This window comes from Primulina tabacum, chromosome 18 (assembly GCF_025594145.1).
Source record: "Primulina tabacum isolate GXHZ01 chromosome 18, ASM2559414v2, whole genome shotgun sequence".
Lineage (NCBI taxonomy): Eukaryota > Viridiplantae > Streptophyta > Magnoliopsida > Lamiales > Gesneriaceae > Primulina > Primulina tabacum.
In genome coordinates this window covers 32,144,273-32,161,643 of record NC_134567.1, presented here as the reverse complement: position 1 = coordinate 32,161,643, position 17,371 = coordinate 32,144,273, and the positions used below count along the sequence as shown (strand labels likewise).

At 36.6% G+C, this 17,371-nt stretch overlaps 1 protein-coding gene across 1 annotated transcript; it reads right to left on the bottom strand.

Moving 5' to 3' along the window:
- Positions 1-2,044: 2,044 nt before the first annotated feature.
- Positions 2,045-14,813, bottom strand: LOC142533916 (putative isoaspartyl peptidase/L-asparaginase 2). The gene is made up of 5 exons (XM_075640850.1): positions 14,663-14,813; positions 13,198-13,372; positions 3,223-3,282; positions 2,838-2,924; positions 2,045-2,605 (listed from the first exon to the last, which is right to left on the bottom strand). Exons 4-5 carry the CDS (start codon positions 2,913-2,915, stop codon positions 2,108-2,110), a joined length of 576 nt encoding a protein of 191 aa, XP_075496965.1. The 5' UTR covers positions 2,916-2,924; positions 3,223-3,282; positions 13,198-13,372; positions 14,663-14,813; the 3' UTR covers positions 2,045-2,107.
- Positions 14,814-17,371: the final 2,558 nt, after the last annotated feature.

Here is a 17,371-nt window from a genome sequence, read left to right as displayed (position 1 = left end):
AGTGTAACTTTCAAGTTAAACTTTATATAGTCGTATGATATATACTAAAGATATGTAATTCATTTAAATTTGTCTTTAGGGCATTACTTCATGATGAAGTTTCTTGTTCTATACATTAAAAAGCAAAGGTGCGTGTGTGTGTGTTTATATATATATATATATATATATATATATATATATATATATATATATTATTGTGGGTGAAGGTCCCGCCACCTCGAACATGTTAATTATTTTCGAAAAACAAAGTCGCCTGGCTTCGTCATGTAATATGTACTTCAGGCTCCGATTGCCTGCATCTCGACACGACAACAAATTGATCACATTTTTACTAGATTTAATTAGTAAGAAATGCTTTCATTAACTATACTTTAATTTCTATGTATTTCATCCACTACTCTCGATAAGACAATATCACTTTACTTGGTGAAAAAAAGGGCCAACTTGATATCATTTGCAATATGATTAAGGAAACTAAGAGCATTTCATCAATTGAGTCGGTAAAATATAATGTAAAAAACGTGCAGTTTGTTTCTATGAGTGAGACAGAACGTTCATACTCGTTAGTGTAATAATATTTGTTACAAAATGATGAAATGTTCATTCAACGGGATCTTGCTTCTAGTAATGCTGCTAATTCTTTTTGGGCATACCTCCCATTCACCAATTTTTTTGGAGGAAAACTCTCTACCTTCAAATAACCATGAATATTCAATTTGTTAGGGAAAAATTGTACCCCAAAAATATAGATTATAATGAAAAGAACTTATTCATTTTAGCGGGGGAAAAGCAATATGCAATATGGTGGGTCGATGTGATCATCACTGTTGATGCCATGGGGGTTCCCCTAGTCTAGCCGGAATTCACCTCACAACCCCAGCTCAAGTTCGCCTCGGAAACATGATGGCCGATGCAATATTCGTTGACACTCGATTTCCGATCAAAACGTTTTAAGATAAAAGATGACAATAATCAAATGAAAAGATAGTTGAAATGAAAATGCACATTTCCTCGTTGTATTACAACTTATTTAACAAAATGGGATGAATGGAAGAAGTGCATGTACATGAAGCTTTTGAATTTTACGTCCGTTCATAGTAAAAAACCCTACGAATAACTTTGCCGCAAATTATATTCATTTTATCCTTGAACGCTTCCTGACTGTCACTTTGTCCACCACTCCACATGCACTTTCAATTTCATTAATGTTCCTTAATTTTGTTATATTAAAAAATATTGTTATAAACCAAATTCATTTATTATTGTAATGATAATTATTATTATAGTTGTAGTAGTTGTTAGAAAGTTCTGTTTATAATGATAATTATTATTATAGTTGTAGTAGTTGTTAGAAAGTTCTGTTAGGGTTATATCTATTAATTAATTTGAAAGTGTGCAATAGAATTATTACGAAACGGTCGATGACAGCTCATAAAATTCGAGTAATTTGAGATGATTGAGAATCAAGAGCAGGTGTCTCTTGTGTGACGGTCTCACGAATCTTTATCTGTGAGACGGGTCAATCTTACCGATATTCACAATAAAAAGTAATATTTTTTCATGGATGACCCAATTAAGAGATATGTCTCAAAAATACGACCCATAAGACCGTCTCACACAAGTTTTTGTCGAGAATCAAATATATACTGCAATGATATTCCCTAATATATTTGGCATACTATTTATCACATTTTTAATGACAACTGGTATATGTTAGCGATAAATCTTCGAAGATGTGGGACACATTACTCTTCTAGTTCATGTTATTAATAAAACGCAAGGTATTTGGAAAACAGAACATAATAATAATAATAATAATAATAATAATAGTAATAATAACAATAATAATAATAAAAGCAAGATATGCAGTATAGTCAAAATTTAAAAAATAACCCCAAAAATGTAGTGCTATTGCTAAAGAGGAATATGAAATTAAATTACCGGTTTCTATATATATATATATATATATATATATATATTTATTTATTGATGCCAATATAAGAAGTTGTCCACAAACTCCATTACGAGTATACATATATATATATAAAGCAAACGCAACACTTCCTATAGTCAAGTCAATATTAAAACCAACAATACATCTAGTACCCTACCAAACACCAACTTCCATGAACCCATTCTCAGTGGCAAATCCCCTAAACATCCCCACCGAATTAAACCCACAAGCCACTTCCCCATTACTAGACACCGCAATCAGACCAGCCTTTCCCTCGTCCAGCCTCTTCTTTATCACATAATCCACCGCCTCCTGGAGGCTCAGCTCCTTATACTCCATCAGCGCCGCCACATCACGAGCCAGGGTACCCCGTATGATCGCCTCACCTTCCCCCGTGCACGAGACGCCGCACAGCTCACAGGCATAGGTGCCCGCACCGATCAAGGGCGAATCACCTATCCGACCCATCATTTTGTTCATCAGTCCACCGGTGGAGGTGGCAGCGGCACACCGTCCTTGAAAATCCACCACAACACATCCGACCGTCTCGGGGGCGTATATGCTGATTGGAAGTCCGTTCATTGTTAGGGGTGGATTGTCCACCACGGTGCTGCAGGATTCTGACCCAATTGTGGGAATCCTGTAATCGAACTGTTACACAAAGTATAATAGCATTAGCTAATTGATGAAATCTAATCAACATATTATGAAATTATTTTGTAGTGTTGGTGTGACTTGACCGACCGATTTAGGTTAAAAAAATAAAAATCGCAAAAAATGCCGTCTGGGGTATGTGCGTGAATTTTATTCTTATTAATAATCTTTTAGCTATTTGTATATAGTGTATGTATAGAGGGAGATACGTACAAATGATTCTACTTACCATGATTGTGTCGGCTTCTTTTGCCAATTTGAGCATGCCGACGTTGTCTTCCGTGATAAAATAATCATTGTCCAACATTTCCACGCCCTAACAAAAACAATAAAATATATATATTTTTTAATACCCCACACGTGTAGGAAAAATGATATTGCTGGCTGCTGGGGTCTTCATGAATCTTTTACATGTCTTCGCGCACGAATTCTGGGCTTAGAAATGAATACCGAAAATATATAATATAGAAATTAAATCCAGATTTTGATACATAATGGAACTGTATGCATATAAATAGGAAAAGAAGCAACGCTTCGAAGATTTCTGTTTATAAATTTAAATTTTGTTCGTAAAATGACGGTTATTTTTTAATAACCTGGTTGGCAAATATTACCTGTTGTTTGGCGAATTCTTCAGGCGCCAGAGAAAGCAAGATAGGAATGGGGTGACTTCTGTTAGAGTAGATGTCCTGCAAGCCAACGGTTGGCTAGGGAATCTATTGACTTCAAGTGAAATAAACAATCTTTATTTTAATATAATTTAACTTTTTATGGTCTTGTTATACTTTATCTGTATACTCATGCAAACAGCATAGATAAAGTCCTTGATTATGCTTTAATACAAATGAATCGTAATTCGATGTTGAAACTCATTTGTAAATACCGCATATTCTAAATTCGTTCCTAGTCGATTCAGCCGCCTAAAACAGGGATAAAGGCCGCTTGAGCTCGAGACTAGCATCTGTGATGTTGTGTACTGCGTTTCTTGGTAAGGGCATAGAGATGTCCAAACATGCAGATGGGTAGTCATATGATGATTATACCGAACAACCCTCCCTCGGACTTTCCAAGTGGTTATCATTCATCGAGAGGATAAGTCCGTGGTTATGATTGTACACCATTAGTCCTTACGACCCGAGACAACACTGAGGCTCTATATGCTAGGGCTGTGCTTTGACTCGTTTACCGGCTCCATGAGAGTCATCAGGTGGCGAGGTTGGGTACAGTTGCGACACATATAGGAGCCAGTGCATTGTAGTCGGGGATTCACCGCTCACCTACGGGTGTGGATATCCTATGTGATCTGATGTAATAATAGTGCATGAAATCTCTGGCCAGAGTATGAGATGTACATTGGAGAAGGAGTTCTCCAATGGTACATGCGATGTCACTATTTATATGTATCACATAGTTATCGAATTATTATGTAACCCTCGATGAACCAATGGTTGCAGATTCGATCGGGATATATGAGATGAAGGGACCGTACTGTACGTTAATCATAATCGACTGGTTCTTGCAGACACTATCAGTGATACCTAGGGGATCATGGGACGATGCTACTAGACGCTCTTACCATGATCCGATGGGTACAATCAGAAATGAGTTCTGACATTCTTGATCAAGGTGTTGATGAAAAGAATGGGGCTAACTAGGGTAAGCCCGAATAAAGGAATATGTCCTGAATCACAAAGAGTTGTGAACCCACGGCTAGCTGTATCCCTGAACCATTGAGGGTCACACAAGCACTGGTTTACTTGTTCCCATTGAGATAATAAATTCAATGAGTTGAATTTGTAAGAAATAAGTTCGATATGATCAATCGATAAGCTTATAAATAAAGTTTATAAAAGCTTATAGAAATTTTGAGAGCATGACTGTTAAGACAGTCAAAACGAGTACATCTGCCTTATTTAGACATTGGTGATCTCAAAATTAAAGTGTGCATCATAATAACAAACAAGTTGAATTTGTCACATCGATGATATTGGATCGTCGATCGGGATTATGATGAAATTAATGTAATGAGAGCATGGGCTTGTAAAAGTATAAGCACATCATGCTAATTTATTAAAGTTCAAACGGGCTTTAATAATTGAATTATATTTTAATTAAGTTAAAATATAGCCCATTAAGTTTTTATAAAATATGGTATTGATTTATGTAATATGAAAATATTCATGATACCATAATTTAAAAACTTGCACACAAAAAAAATAATATTGGATGATTATGAGTGTGCTAATTTTGAGAGTCAAAGATTTATTGAAATCTAATTATTTAATTAAAGTGATTAATTAATGAAATGACCATTAGTTGAAAGAATAGAATATGTATTGACTTGGTTGAAAAGGGAGACCACCGAAGCTTTAAAACAATGAATAAGGATTTTAGAATCTTGAGTTTACTTAATTAATTAGATTAATTAAGTAAATGATGGCTTAAATAAATAATAAGATTTCTTTATTCTAATGGCACATCAATGATTCGAAGATTCCTTGGAATTGAAAAAGAAAATACTTTCGGCTCTTCCCAATTTTTGTGTGCGCTGCTCTCGAAAATTCTTCTTTCTTTTGCAAGAAGTTTTCGGCAATTCTAGTTAATAGAATTGAATCGATTTCTTCTTCGTGTTCTATCTCTACGCAAAAGTATTTCTAATTTTCTAGTGCAAATTAGAAGAGGAACAAGTAATCCGGTCGTGGACCTGATTCGAAGATTAAAGAAGTGGATCGAAGAACGTCCGTAGGGATTTACAACAAGAGCTATGTCCGCTAATACCGGAGTAGTTGGTGCCAAGTGAAATTATTCACCAAAGGTATAATTCTTTAACATCCTATGAATGTTTTTTGTCAAATCATACGAGCGCCCAAAGCAAAACATATTTTGATTGTCAAAATAAAATAAAAATTTATAAACTTTCGCTGCGTTTGGGCGTATAGAAAACCGAGATCCAACAGTAGTATCAGAGCCAGGTTTTTCTAAATCGTATGGTTTTGATATTGAATAATTTATTTCTAACCACACAAGAAAATTTTTCAGAAAACCATGAAAAATTATTTTTTTTCAGAAAACAAAAAAAAAATTATTTTCGTTTCTGCCCGGAACTGTTCCGGGCAGCCCGTGCGCGCAGGGTCGCGCACGGGGGCGCGCAGCGTGCGCGCAGGCGACGGACGCCTGCGCGCGCAACGCCCGCAAGCAGGCGTCGGCGCGCACCGCGCAAGCGCAGGCGCCGGACGCCTGCGCTCCCGCGCGCGCCTGTGCGCGTTCTGCGCGCACAGGGCCGCTGCCGCTGCCCGAAACGTTCGGGCAGCGGGCGGGCAGCGAGGGCGGCTGCCCGGGATCGTCTCGGGAACCGTACTGGATGTTGGGCCTGAATTGTTTGGGCCTAGGGTGCAATTTTCTGAATTTTAAAATTTTTGGGTAAAATTGATATTTTTAAAAAATTGGTTCAATTTTTATTTTGAAAGATTGATTTTTAGAAAATTAATAATTTTCTTGTAAAATAAATAATTAGAATGTGATTTTAATTATTTATGGTAAAATGAGTTTTACAAGAAATCAATTATTATTGATTTAATTGAAAATTAAATAAAGGAGTTTCTTTAATTTATTAAATTCTTTAATAATTGTGGTGTTTAGTGATAAAATTATTAGATATATGATTTATCAATTAATTAAATTTGTTTAATTAATTGATGTTAATATTTGATATTAAATGCATGAAGGATGATCGAGTGCCTTGACCAATGTGTTAGGTGTATGTTAGGATATTTTACTGTTTTTTATTCATTTTGTTAATATTTGATATTATTAAAGTGAGCCTGGTTTATGGCCCGTTCCCACCCCATGAGATGTATCCCTTATGTGCCATGGCTATTTGAATGTAATACTAGAAATAGTGGGAGATCAAGACTGGAAGATGATGGGCCCGATGAACGAGATGAAGACATGTAAAATATTGGAAGCTCTTGTAATAGTTGCATTTGCATCCCTGCATTCACCTAGGTTTGGACCTGGATCCATGTATGGCTCAGATGGATCTAATAGTGTTGGCGATCAATCATCCTTATTTATTGTTGAATGTCATATTATGATATATGTGATATATAGTAGTATGCATGTATGTATATTATTAGATAATATAGTTGCATGAATCCGGCAAACATACAAACTCGTGGCACGCGATTTTTAAATTAAAATGATGAGACAATTTTAAAATTAAAATCCCTCATTTTGAATAAGATTCAAAATTTATATCAAACTGAAAAAGTAAAAATTAAAGGAGTTTAATTTTTCATTGTCTTCCATCAACCGTGGTTGCATGTTGATCGCTACCCGCGGACAGTGTCTGGCTCATATTATTGGGGAGGCATGTACGCTGAAAAGCTGTGACTTCCACCGGACATATGATGTGAATTGAGTGGAACTCCCATGAATTCGGCTCATATTATTGGGGAAACTCATGGCGACCGTCTACTACAATTCAACATTGATGGGTCGGTTTGACACGCGAAAATAAACGGCGTCATATTATTGGGTCCTTATTAAACGTGAGGCAAAACACGCGGAGGTTGCATAGGGATGCAATTGGATTCTATCCTTTTAGAAATTATAATTGGCTGATATTATTCGGGGTTATAATTGGCTAATTGGACTCTACGTGCCCACTAAGGAAATACGATTTCCCTTTTTCATCAGAGGGTGGTGGAAATGTCAAAATAGTGGAAGGGAGATTTATAAAATAAAATCCATATTTTATATCTTAAAATTATTTTAAAATAATCAGCAACCATTATTCTGTTTCTGTATCAGTATATTTTCGATTTCGTCACGTAATTTTTTTGTTATTAACAAGTTAACCGAATCTAATTTTCAAGACTGGTTGGGAAAAACTTGTTCTAAATTCGGAGAAAATGACATACACACTAATGTCAGTCCTGCTGAACTGACAAAGCATGCAAGATGGTAGGACCATAGTATGCAAGCTAAAGTGTGATGTGCTCGCTTCTATGTCAAATGAACTGTAGGGACAGTTTGAGGAAATGTTGAATGTTGCTGACATTCGAATTAACATGCAAGAGTTGCATGGTACATGAAACTCGTACAATGATGCACACCATTTTAAAAGCTCATGACTACATGCATGCAAGATGGGGCTCTGGCCCATGAGCGTGGTGTACATATGATTGGGCTTATTGAAAATGTGGTGGGCCTGGAATATGTGATTCCTACCGAGTTAATTGATAACATCAATTTGTTGTCTTTCTCTTCCTCATTTGACGAGGTTATGGTGAACTTTAAGTTTAATAAAGATATTTGATAGCCTTGAAGAGCTAGTCAATATGCTTATAACTTATGAGATCACCATAAAATAAGAAAAATTGTTGTTTTTATAATGGGCCTTTCGTCAGACGAAAAATGACCCACAAGGTAAGGGAAAGAAATGTTCTACCCCTCACAAGAAAAACAATCTCAATAAGAGGCAAACTCTGATAGACACTTAAAAGGCCTACAAAGCCCGATAAGTTAGAACATATTTATTTCACTGCAAGAAGTCCGGTCATAAGAAATTATATGTGCCAGAAATGTTCTGGAAATAATAAGTGAATGTCCAAGTAAACATGATTTCAACAACAAACAAAAGAAAGTTAGATGATCCAAATCCCACACAAATATGGCACGCTAGACTAGGTCATATTTCTCAAAGAAGGATGCACAAGCTAGTGGGAGAAGGCATGTTTGACTTGTCAGACATAAATTCTCTACCAACTTGTGAGTCCTGTCTAAAAGGAAAAATGACTAAAACTCCATTCAATGGAAACGTGGAACGTGCGCATGGTCTGTTGGATTTGATCCACACAGATATTTGTGGCTCGCTAAGTGTTAGCACAAAATATGGGCAATCCTACTTCATTACCTTTACTGATGACCATTCGAGGTATTGGTATGTTTATATGATGAAACACAAATCTGAAGCATTGGAAAGGTTCAAAGAATTCAGATCTGAAGTAGAAAACAAGCTAAAAGAAAGAGTATTAAGACATTTCGATCTGATCGAAGTGGAGAATACTTGAGTGCTGAATTTTTGGGTTATCTAAAAGAGAATGTGATTCTCTCACAGTGGACTCCACCAGCAACACCACAATTGAATGGTGTTTCTGAACATTGTAAGCGAACCTTGTTGGACATGGTTTGATCAATGATGAGATTCACTGAATTGCCTACATCGTTTTGGGGCTTTGCGCTTAAAACTGCGGCAATGTTGTTGAATAATGTCTATACTAAGGCAGTGGATAAAAACCCATATGAGATATGGATGGGAAAAACTCCCAAATATTCTTACATGAGAATATGGGGATGTCCTGCTTATGTGAAGCAGACAGTGGGAGACAAATTGGATAGTAGATCCACTTTGTGCTACTTTGTAGGATATCCAAAGAACTTTGTTGGATATTATTTCTATCATCCCAATGAAGCAAAATGTTTGTTTCAAGAAATGCCACCTTTTTGGAAAGGGAATTTCTATTAGATAGAAAAGGCAAGATGATACAACTTGAAGAAATTCAAGATACTCCCTCAACATTAGAAGTTGAACCTAATCCCCAAGAACCAGTAGTTGAAGTACAAGCTTTTAGAAGGTCTAATAGGGTTATTAGACCACCTGCAAGATATACGCTTCTTCATGAACAAGGCCATGATGAGTCTTGTGTTGGATGTGATCCAATGAATTTCAAAGAAGCAATATCTGATACTGATTCAACCAAATGGCTTGAAGCCATGCAGTCAGAAATGGACTCTATGTATTCAAACCAATTCTGGACATTAGTGGATCCACCTGAGGGAATCGTTCCCATAGGATGCAAATGGATCTACAAAAGAAAGCTTGGGGCGGATGGGAAGGTAGTGACCTTCAAAGCAAGACTGGTTACAAAAGGATATACTCAAAGGCAAGGAGTTGACTATGAGGAAACATTTTCACCAGTTGCTATGTTTAAGTCCAATAGAATACTACTAGCCATAGCAGCATGGTACGACTATGAGATATGGCAAATGAATGTAAAGACTGCATTCCTCAATGGAGACATCAAAGAAGAAATTTATATGTCTCAACCTGAGGGATACACATCAGTAGGAAATGAGCATAAGGTATGCAAACTTCAGATATCAATATATGGTCTCAAGCAGGAGTCAAGGAGTTGGAACCTCAGATTTTATAGCACTATCAAAGAGTTTGGTTTTGCTAAGAATCTTGAGGAACCATGAGTGTACAAGAAAGTTAGTGGGAGTGCGGTGACATTCCTAGTACTTTATGTTGATGATATCCTGCTCATTGGGAATGATGTAGGATTACTGCAATCAACTAAAGTATGGTTGGCCAGTAAATTCTCCATGAAGGACATGGGTGAAGCATCTTATGTATTAGGAATACAGATCTATAGAGATAGATCGAAGAGGATGCTGGGACTCACCCAAGCCACTTATATCGATACCATTCTTAAGTGATTCTCTATGGAAGAGTCCAAGAGAGGATACTTACCAATGTGTCATGATATTACTCTATCTAAAGCTATGTGTCCCAAAACTGATGAAGAGATAGAGATGATGACACGTATTCCATATGCGTCGGCTATTGGTAGTATTATGTATGGTATGATATCAACACGTCTGACATTGCTTATGCTTTGAGTGTTACAAGCAGCTATCAGGCGAACCCTGGTCCAATGCATTGGAAGGCCGTGAAAGACATTCTTAAGTACTTAAGAAGGACTAAGAATTTGTTCATGCTCTATGGGGGTGGAGAATTAAAATTGGAAGGTTACACTAATTCTAGCTTCCAATGTGATATAGATGATTCGAAATCGACCTCTGGTTTTGTATTCATGCTTAATGGTGCGGCTGTCTCTTGGAAAAGTTCCAAGCAAGACACCGTTGCGGATTCCACCACTGAAGCTGAGTACATTGCTGCATCTGCTGCAGCGAAAGAGGTAGTTTGGATGAGGAATTTTGTCCAAGAGTTGGGCGTTATTCCTAATGGAGTTGATCCAGTCCCGTTGTACTGGAACAACACTGGTGCCATTGCACGAGCAAAAGAACCAAGGTCTCATCAGCGATCCAAACATGTACTGAGGAAGTTCCACATCATACGGGAGATTGTGGGAAGAGGAGACATATCAGTCGAAAGAGTCCCCTCTGCAGATAATGTTGCTGATCCACTTACATAGCCCTTGCCAGGACCATTGTTTGAAAAGCATCGCAAAGCAATGGGATTCAGGGTAGTTGGCTCTAGGGCAAGTGGGAGATTGTTAGAGTAGATGCCCTGCAAGCCAACGGTTGGCTAGGGAATTTATTGACTCAAGTGAAATAAACAATCTTTATTTTAATATAATTTAACTTTTTATGGTCTTGTTATACTTTATCTGTATACTCATGCAAACAGCATAGATAAAGTCCTTGATTATGCTTTAATACAAATGAATCGTAATTCGATGTTGAAACTCATTTGTAAACACCGCATATTCTAAATTCGTTCCTAGTCGATTCAGCCGCCTAAAACAGGGATAAAGGCCGCTTGAGCTCGAGACTAGCATCTGTGATGTTGTGTACTGCGTTTCTTGGTAAGGGCATAGAGATGTCCAAACATGCAGATGGGTAGTCATATGATGATTATACCGAACAACCCTCCCTCGGACTTTCCAAGTGGTTATCATTCATCGAGAAGATAAGTCCGTGGTTATGATTGTACACCATTAGTCCTTACGACCCGGGACAACACTCAGGCTCTATATGCTAGGGCTGTGCTTTGACTCGTTTACCGGCTCCAGGAGAGTCATCAGGTGGCGAGGTTGGGTACAGTTGCGACACATATAGGAGCCAGTGCATTGTAGTCGGGGATTCACCGCTCACCTACGGGTGTGGATATCCTATGTGATCTGATGTAATAATAGTGCATGAAATCTCTGGCCAGAGTATGAGATGTACATTGGAGAATGAGTTCTCCAATGGTACATGCGATGCCACTATTTATATGTATCACATAGTTATCGAATTATTATGCAACCCTCGATGAACCAATGGTTGCAGATTCGATCGGGATATATGAGATGAAGGGACCGTACTGTACGTTAATCATAATCGACTGGTTCTTGCAGACACTATCAGTGATACCTAGGGGATCATGGGGCGATGCTACTAGAAACTCTTACCATGATCCGATGGGTACAATCAGAAATGAGTTCTGACATTCTTGATCAAGGTGTTGATGAAAAGAATGGGGCTAACTAGGGTAAGCCCGAATAAAGGATTATGTCCTGGATCACAAAGAGTTGTGAACCCACGGCTAGCTGTATCCCTGAACCATTGAGGGTCACACAAGCACTGGTTTACTTGTTCCCGTTGAGATAATAAATTCAATGAGTTGAATTTGTAAGAAATAAGTTCGATATGATCAATCGATAAGCTTATAAATAAAGTTTATAAAAGCTTATAGAAATTTTGAGAGCATGACTGTTAAGACAGTCAAAAGGAGTACATCTGCCTTATTTAGACATTGGTGATCTCAAAATTAAAGTGTGCATCATAATAACAAACAAGTTGAATTTGTCACATCGATGATATTGGATCGTCGATCGGGATTATGATGAAATTAATGTAATGGGAGCATGTGCTTGTAAAAGTATAAGCACATCATGCTAATTTATTAAAGTTCAAATGGGCTTTAATAATTGAATTATATTTTAATTAAGTTAAAATATAGCCCATTAAGTTTTTATAAAATATGGTATTGATTTATGTAATATGAAAATATTCATGATACCATAATTTAAAAACTTGCACACAAAAAAAATATTATTGGATGATTATGAGTGTGCTAATTTTGAGAGTCAAAGATTTATTGAAATCTAATTATTTAATTAATGTGATTAATTAAGGAAATGACCATTAGTTGAAAGAATAGAATATGTATTGACTTGGTTGAAAAGGGAGACCACCGAAGTTTTAAAACAATGAATAAGGATTTTAGAATCTTGAGTTTACTTAATTAATTAGATTAATTAAGTAAATGATGGCTTAAATAAATAATAAGATTTCTTTATTCTAATGGCACATCAATGATTCGAAGATTCCTTGGAATTGAAAAAGAAAATACTTTCGGCTCTTCCCAATTTTTGTGTGCGCTGCTCTCGAAAATTCTTCTTTCTTTTGCAAGAGGTTTTCGGCAATTCTAATTAATAGAATTGAATCGATTTTTTCTTCGTGTTCTATCTCTACGCAAAAGTATTTCTAATTTTATAGTGCAAATTAGAAGAGGAACAAGTAATCCGGTCGTGGACCTGATTCGAAGATTAAAGAAGTGGATCGAAGAACGTTCGTAGGGATTTACAACAAGAGCTACGTCCGCTAATACCGGAGTAGTTGGTACCAAGTGAAATTATTCACCAAAGGTATAATTCTTTAACATCCTATGAATGTTTTTTGTCAAATCATACGAGCGCCCAAAGCAAAACATATTTTGATTGTCAAAATAAAATAAAAATTTATAAACTTCCGCTGCGTTTGGGCGTATAGAAAACCGAGATCCAACAACTTCTCCATCACAAGTCGAGCGAGGGAGATGGGATTCTTCACTGTGGTGACGCCTGAAACGGCGCCGCATCGCCTCCCAGCTCCATCCATGATGCTGGCTTCCATCTCCACCGTCCCTTTCTCAGTCAGCGCAGATCCACGGCCCGAGTTGAATAGGGGATCGCTTTCCAGTTCTCGTACCTATGCACACACAAGTTACGATAATGAATCTCCCCGAACTTTCATTCTTTTCTCATCTATTTATTTTTCCTTTTATTTTTATTTTTTAAAATATAATTAAAATTTAATTTTTTATTAATTATTATATAACATTTTATTTTTAATTATTTTCTTTAATTTTAGTTAAAATATATATTAAATTATTGTATAAGCAAATTCATACCGATATTATACCAAAATTTTCGGTATACCGAACCAAAAAAACCTTACATTTTAAAAAAATTTATAAATTATTGTTTTAAAATATTATATATTTTAAAAATTTTGTATATTTTTTCGATATTTCGGTATATACCAAAATTTTCAAATTGGATATCGTTACCGTACCGAAAAATTCGGTATTGTTACCGTACCGTATCGAGATATCTTCGTATACTTAAAATTCGGTAAATTCAATATTTTTTTGTTATGGTAATCTTGGTATACCGAAAATTCGGTATTTTTTCTCACCCCTAACAAGGCTTGAATTGGCATGTGCTATATTACACAATTTTCTTTGAAAGAAATGTCAATTTGATGAATTTCAAATTGAATTAGATAATGAAGCTCAATTGTCTTAATCAGCACAAGTTTATGAAGGTGACGACTTTGATCAGTAATTTAATACTCAAAAACAACAACGAGCAAATGCTAATGCATGAAGGGATATCATAGCCAATGGAATGTAGAACGATGTTGATCAAATTGTCAGTAATGATTAGATTTTTTTTATAAAAGACTACTCATTATTTTGAGTGTTCTTTTAATAAAATTTTATTATGAACTTATAAAAATATTATTCATTAATATGTTGAATTGATATAAAGAATTGAAATTTTGATTTAAATAAATTGGATAGTTCATTTGTCGTTTTTCACAAATTAAATTGATTTAACTTTTAAGTAAGTAAAATTCATTTACATTCATAAATAAAGAAAAAATAATTTAAAATTGAAGAAGTTATCTATGTTCAATAATTATTTTAAAAAAATTAATAAAAAATAAATCACAATTATAAACTACAAAATTCACATAATTCTTTGAAAAAGTTTTCAAAAGTCTACAAAAATCTTGAAAAAAAGTATATAAGAGTCTACGAAATTTGTTTTACAATTCTACGAGATTCCATAAAAGTCAATAAAAATCTATCAACTCCACAAAAGTCCATCATTTAAAAAAGGTCATTAAAAATCTTTGAAAGTATAGAATGAATACACCGACTTAATGGTGGGGTAAAAGAATGAAAACGAAGAAAACATATAGGCGACTGACGACGAGTTCGACGACATCGATGGCAGGGAGAGAAGAGCGAAGAGCGAAGATTCCGAGATTCAGGCAACGAGTGAGCAATAGTTTGGCCTGTTCCTGACGTTCAAGGGGCAGGTTTGGGTCGACACCAGCGCCTGAGCGAACCACCGCCGTTTCTTTTGTATATTTATTTTCTTCTGTTTACGGAAAGCAAGCGAGGGTTGGTTGAAGTAGGATTCTCCTCGTGAATTTATAGGCAGGCCGCTTGGATTTGGAGCCCATTTCTAAACTTCATTTGTTTTATTCGCGTAAAAAAGAAAAACCCCTATTCTGATCATTGACCTTAAGCAGGCTATTCTGCACATTACTTATTAAAGTTATTATATGCTAATTATTATTATATTCTCGAGGTTACATATTACGTTAATTAAATTCAATTGTAGTACATTAATAGTGTGTACTAACATGTAAGTATCTTTACGATTGTATAAATTATTAGAATAATATACAAAAATAAATTGGGCATGGGGGACTACTAATTTAACATATTTGGCTCACTCTAGCCTAATTTTTGTGTTATCTTCAAAAATTTATAGTATGAATATCATACTTATATTTTAAAAAAATAATCGTAATAATTTGGCACAAACGCCCACTATAAGATTATATTTCTTGTGAAACGGTCTAACGAATGTTTATTTGTAAGACGAGTCAACCCTACCGATATTCACAATAAATATCGGTAGGGTTGACTCGTCTTACAAACCGTATTACAAATAAAGATTCGTTATTGTGAATAAAATACTCATAAAATATAACATGTGAAACCGTATTACACAAATTTTTGTCCTACTGTTGATAAACCAAATAGATCTTCACAAGAATCTGGAATGGAATCTTGGCCCACCACAATCATTTTATGTTTTTATATTTATATTATGTACATACTATCAGGACTATAAAACAATCTCAAATATACTTTAATTTCAAACATTTATTTTCCACCACAAAAAAAAAAAAAACACCTGGTAAAATATGGAAGACGATTCAGATCGCACACGGGGTTTTTGCCCCCCCCCCCCCCCCCGGGACAGACAAACCTCATTCCATACCTATTCATTCTCAGAATATAATTTTAATTTCTCGACTTTTGAATTGAATCTAAAATACGTATATGCTTGCATATCTCTTGGATTCGATTCGAATCCACTCTCCTCTTGTTATACGCATTACATTTGTTTAAATGTCCCGTTTCATACATGATACCCCATAGATGGGCCCGCTACCCCTGGCCCATCCCAAGCCCAAATGAAAGACAAGCCCATCAAGGACCCATGTATTCTCCTATAATTACCAGGTTTGATTGTCCATTTGGATGGATTCACTATATTGTTTTCAGCAACACCCTTAGCTGCTCCCCCCATATATCCTCAGTCACTGACTTGAGCGTCGAAGGGGCTACGCCAGGACACCCTCCTGGCCCCCTCCTAACGGTCTTATTTGTGATTTCAAGCCAAGGGTAATTTTGAAGCCCGTGTCTGGATTAGTGACGCTTGCGTGGATCGGACCCTAAATTTCCCGTGAGTATCACTTGGCGCCGTCTGTGGAAAAATTTGAGTTGAGACGTAGAGATGGTAGAGAAGGGAGGCGAGGGCGTTGAGGCGGCGAAGGCTAGGAGTGTACGCAGAGGGGTGAGGCGCTGGGCGTGCAGACGCGCGTCCGAGATTGCTGGGCGAGCGCGTGGAAGGGGCAAGGCGAGCATGCTCGACAGTGAGGGGCGAGGGGCAAGACTCTGCAGTGAGGGGCGAGGGGTTGTATCGAAGATGGCAACAAGGCAGGGTAGAGTGGCGGGGCTGTGACAGTAGGGGCGAGGGGCGATACTCTGTATGTGGAGCAGAGGAAAAACGCTCAACTCACACCTTGCAAACCAAGGACAACACAATTAATCGAACTTCGAACCTGCGATTCAGTTCGACTCGGGAGGGGGAGACTGGTGATACCCCATAGATGGGCCCGCTACCCCTGGCCCATCCCAAGCCCAAATGAAAGATAAGCCCATCAAGGGCCCAGGTATTCTCCTATAATTACCAGGTTTGATTGTCCATTTGGATGAATTCACTATATTGTTTTCAGCAACACCCTTAGTTGCTCCCCCTATATATCCTCAGTCACTGACTTGAGCGTCGGAGGGGCTATGCCAGGACACCCTCCTGGCCCCCTCCTAACGATCTTATTTGTGATTTCAGGCTCAGGGTAATTTCAAAGCCTGCGTCTGGACTAAAGACACTTTCTGGAATCGGACCCTAAATTTCTCGTGAATATCAATACATATAAAATATCAGTCGGGATCGGATGGCGGAACCAACAGAAATTTTACTTTTATGTATTATTTATCTACGTATACAAATATTAAATTTATTATTAAACTACATATATTAATTTAAACTAACAATATATTTCTCTAAAAAATTATAAAATCTGAACAGGTTTATTTAATACACGACTTCCGCCACGAGAATTAAATTATTACTTAGATTTTAAAATAAAAGGCATCATTGACATTAATGTTTATCACGTGATAATTTTACAGCCACTGCAAAGTGCAAGTCCGATGAAGAGTACCACTTAGTATTATTTATCTATACTATATTATCATATTCAGTCAGAAGAATTTAATGTAACTTTGTGAATTTAATTAGATGCATGATAAGCAGAAAGTTCAAGCAGAATGTT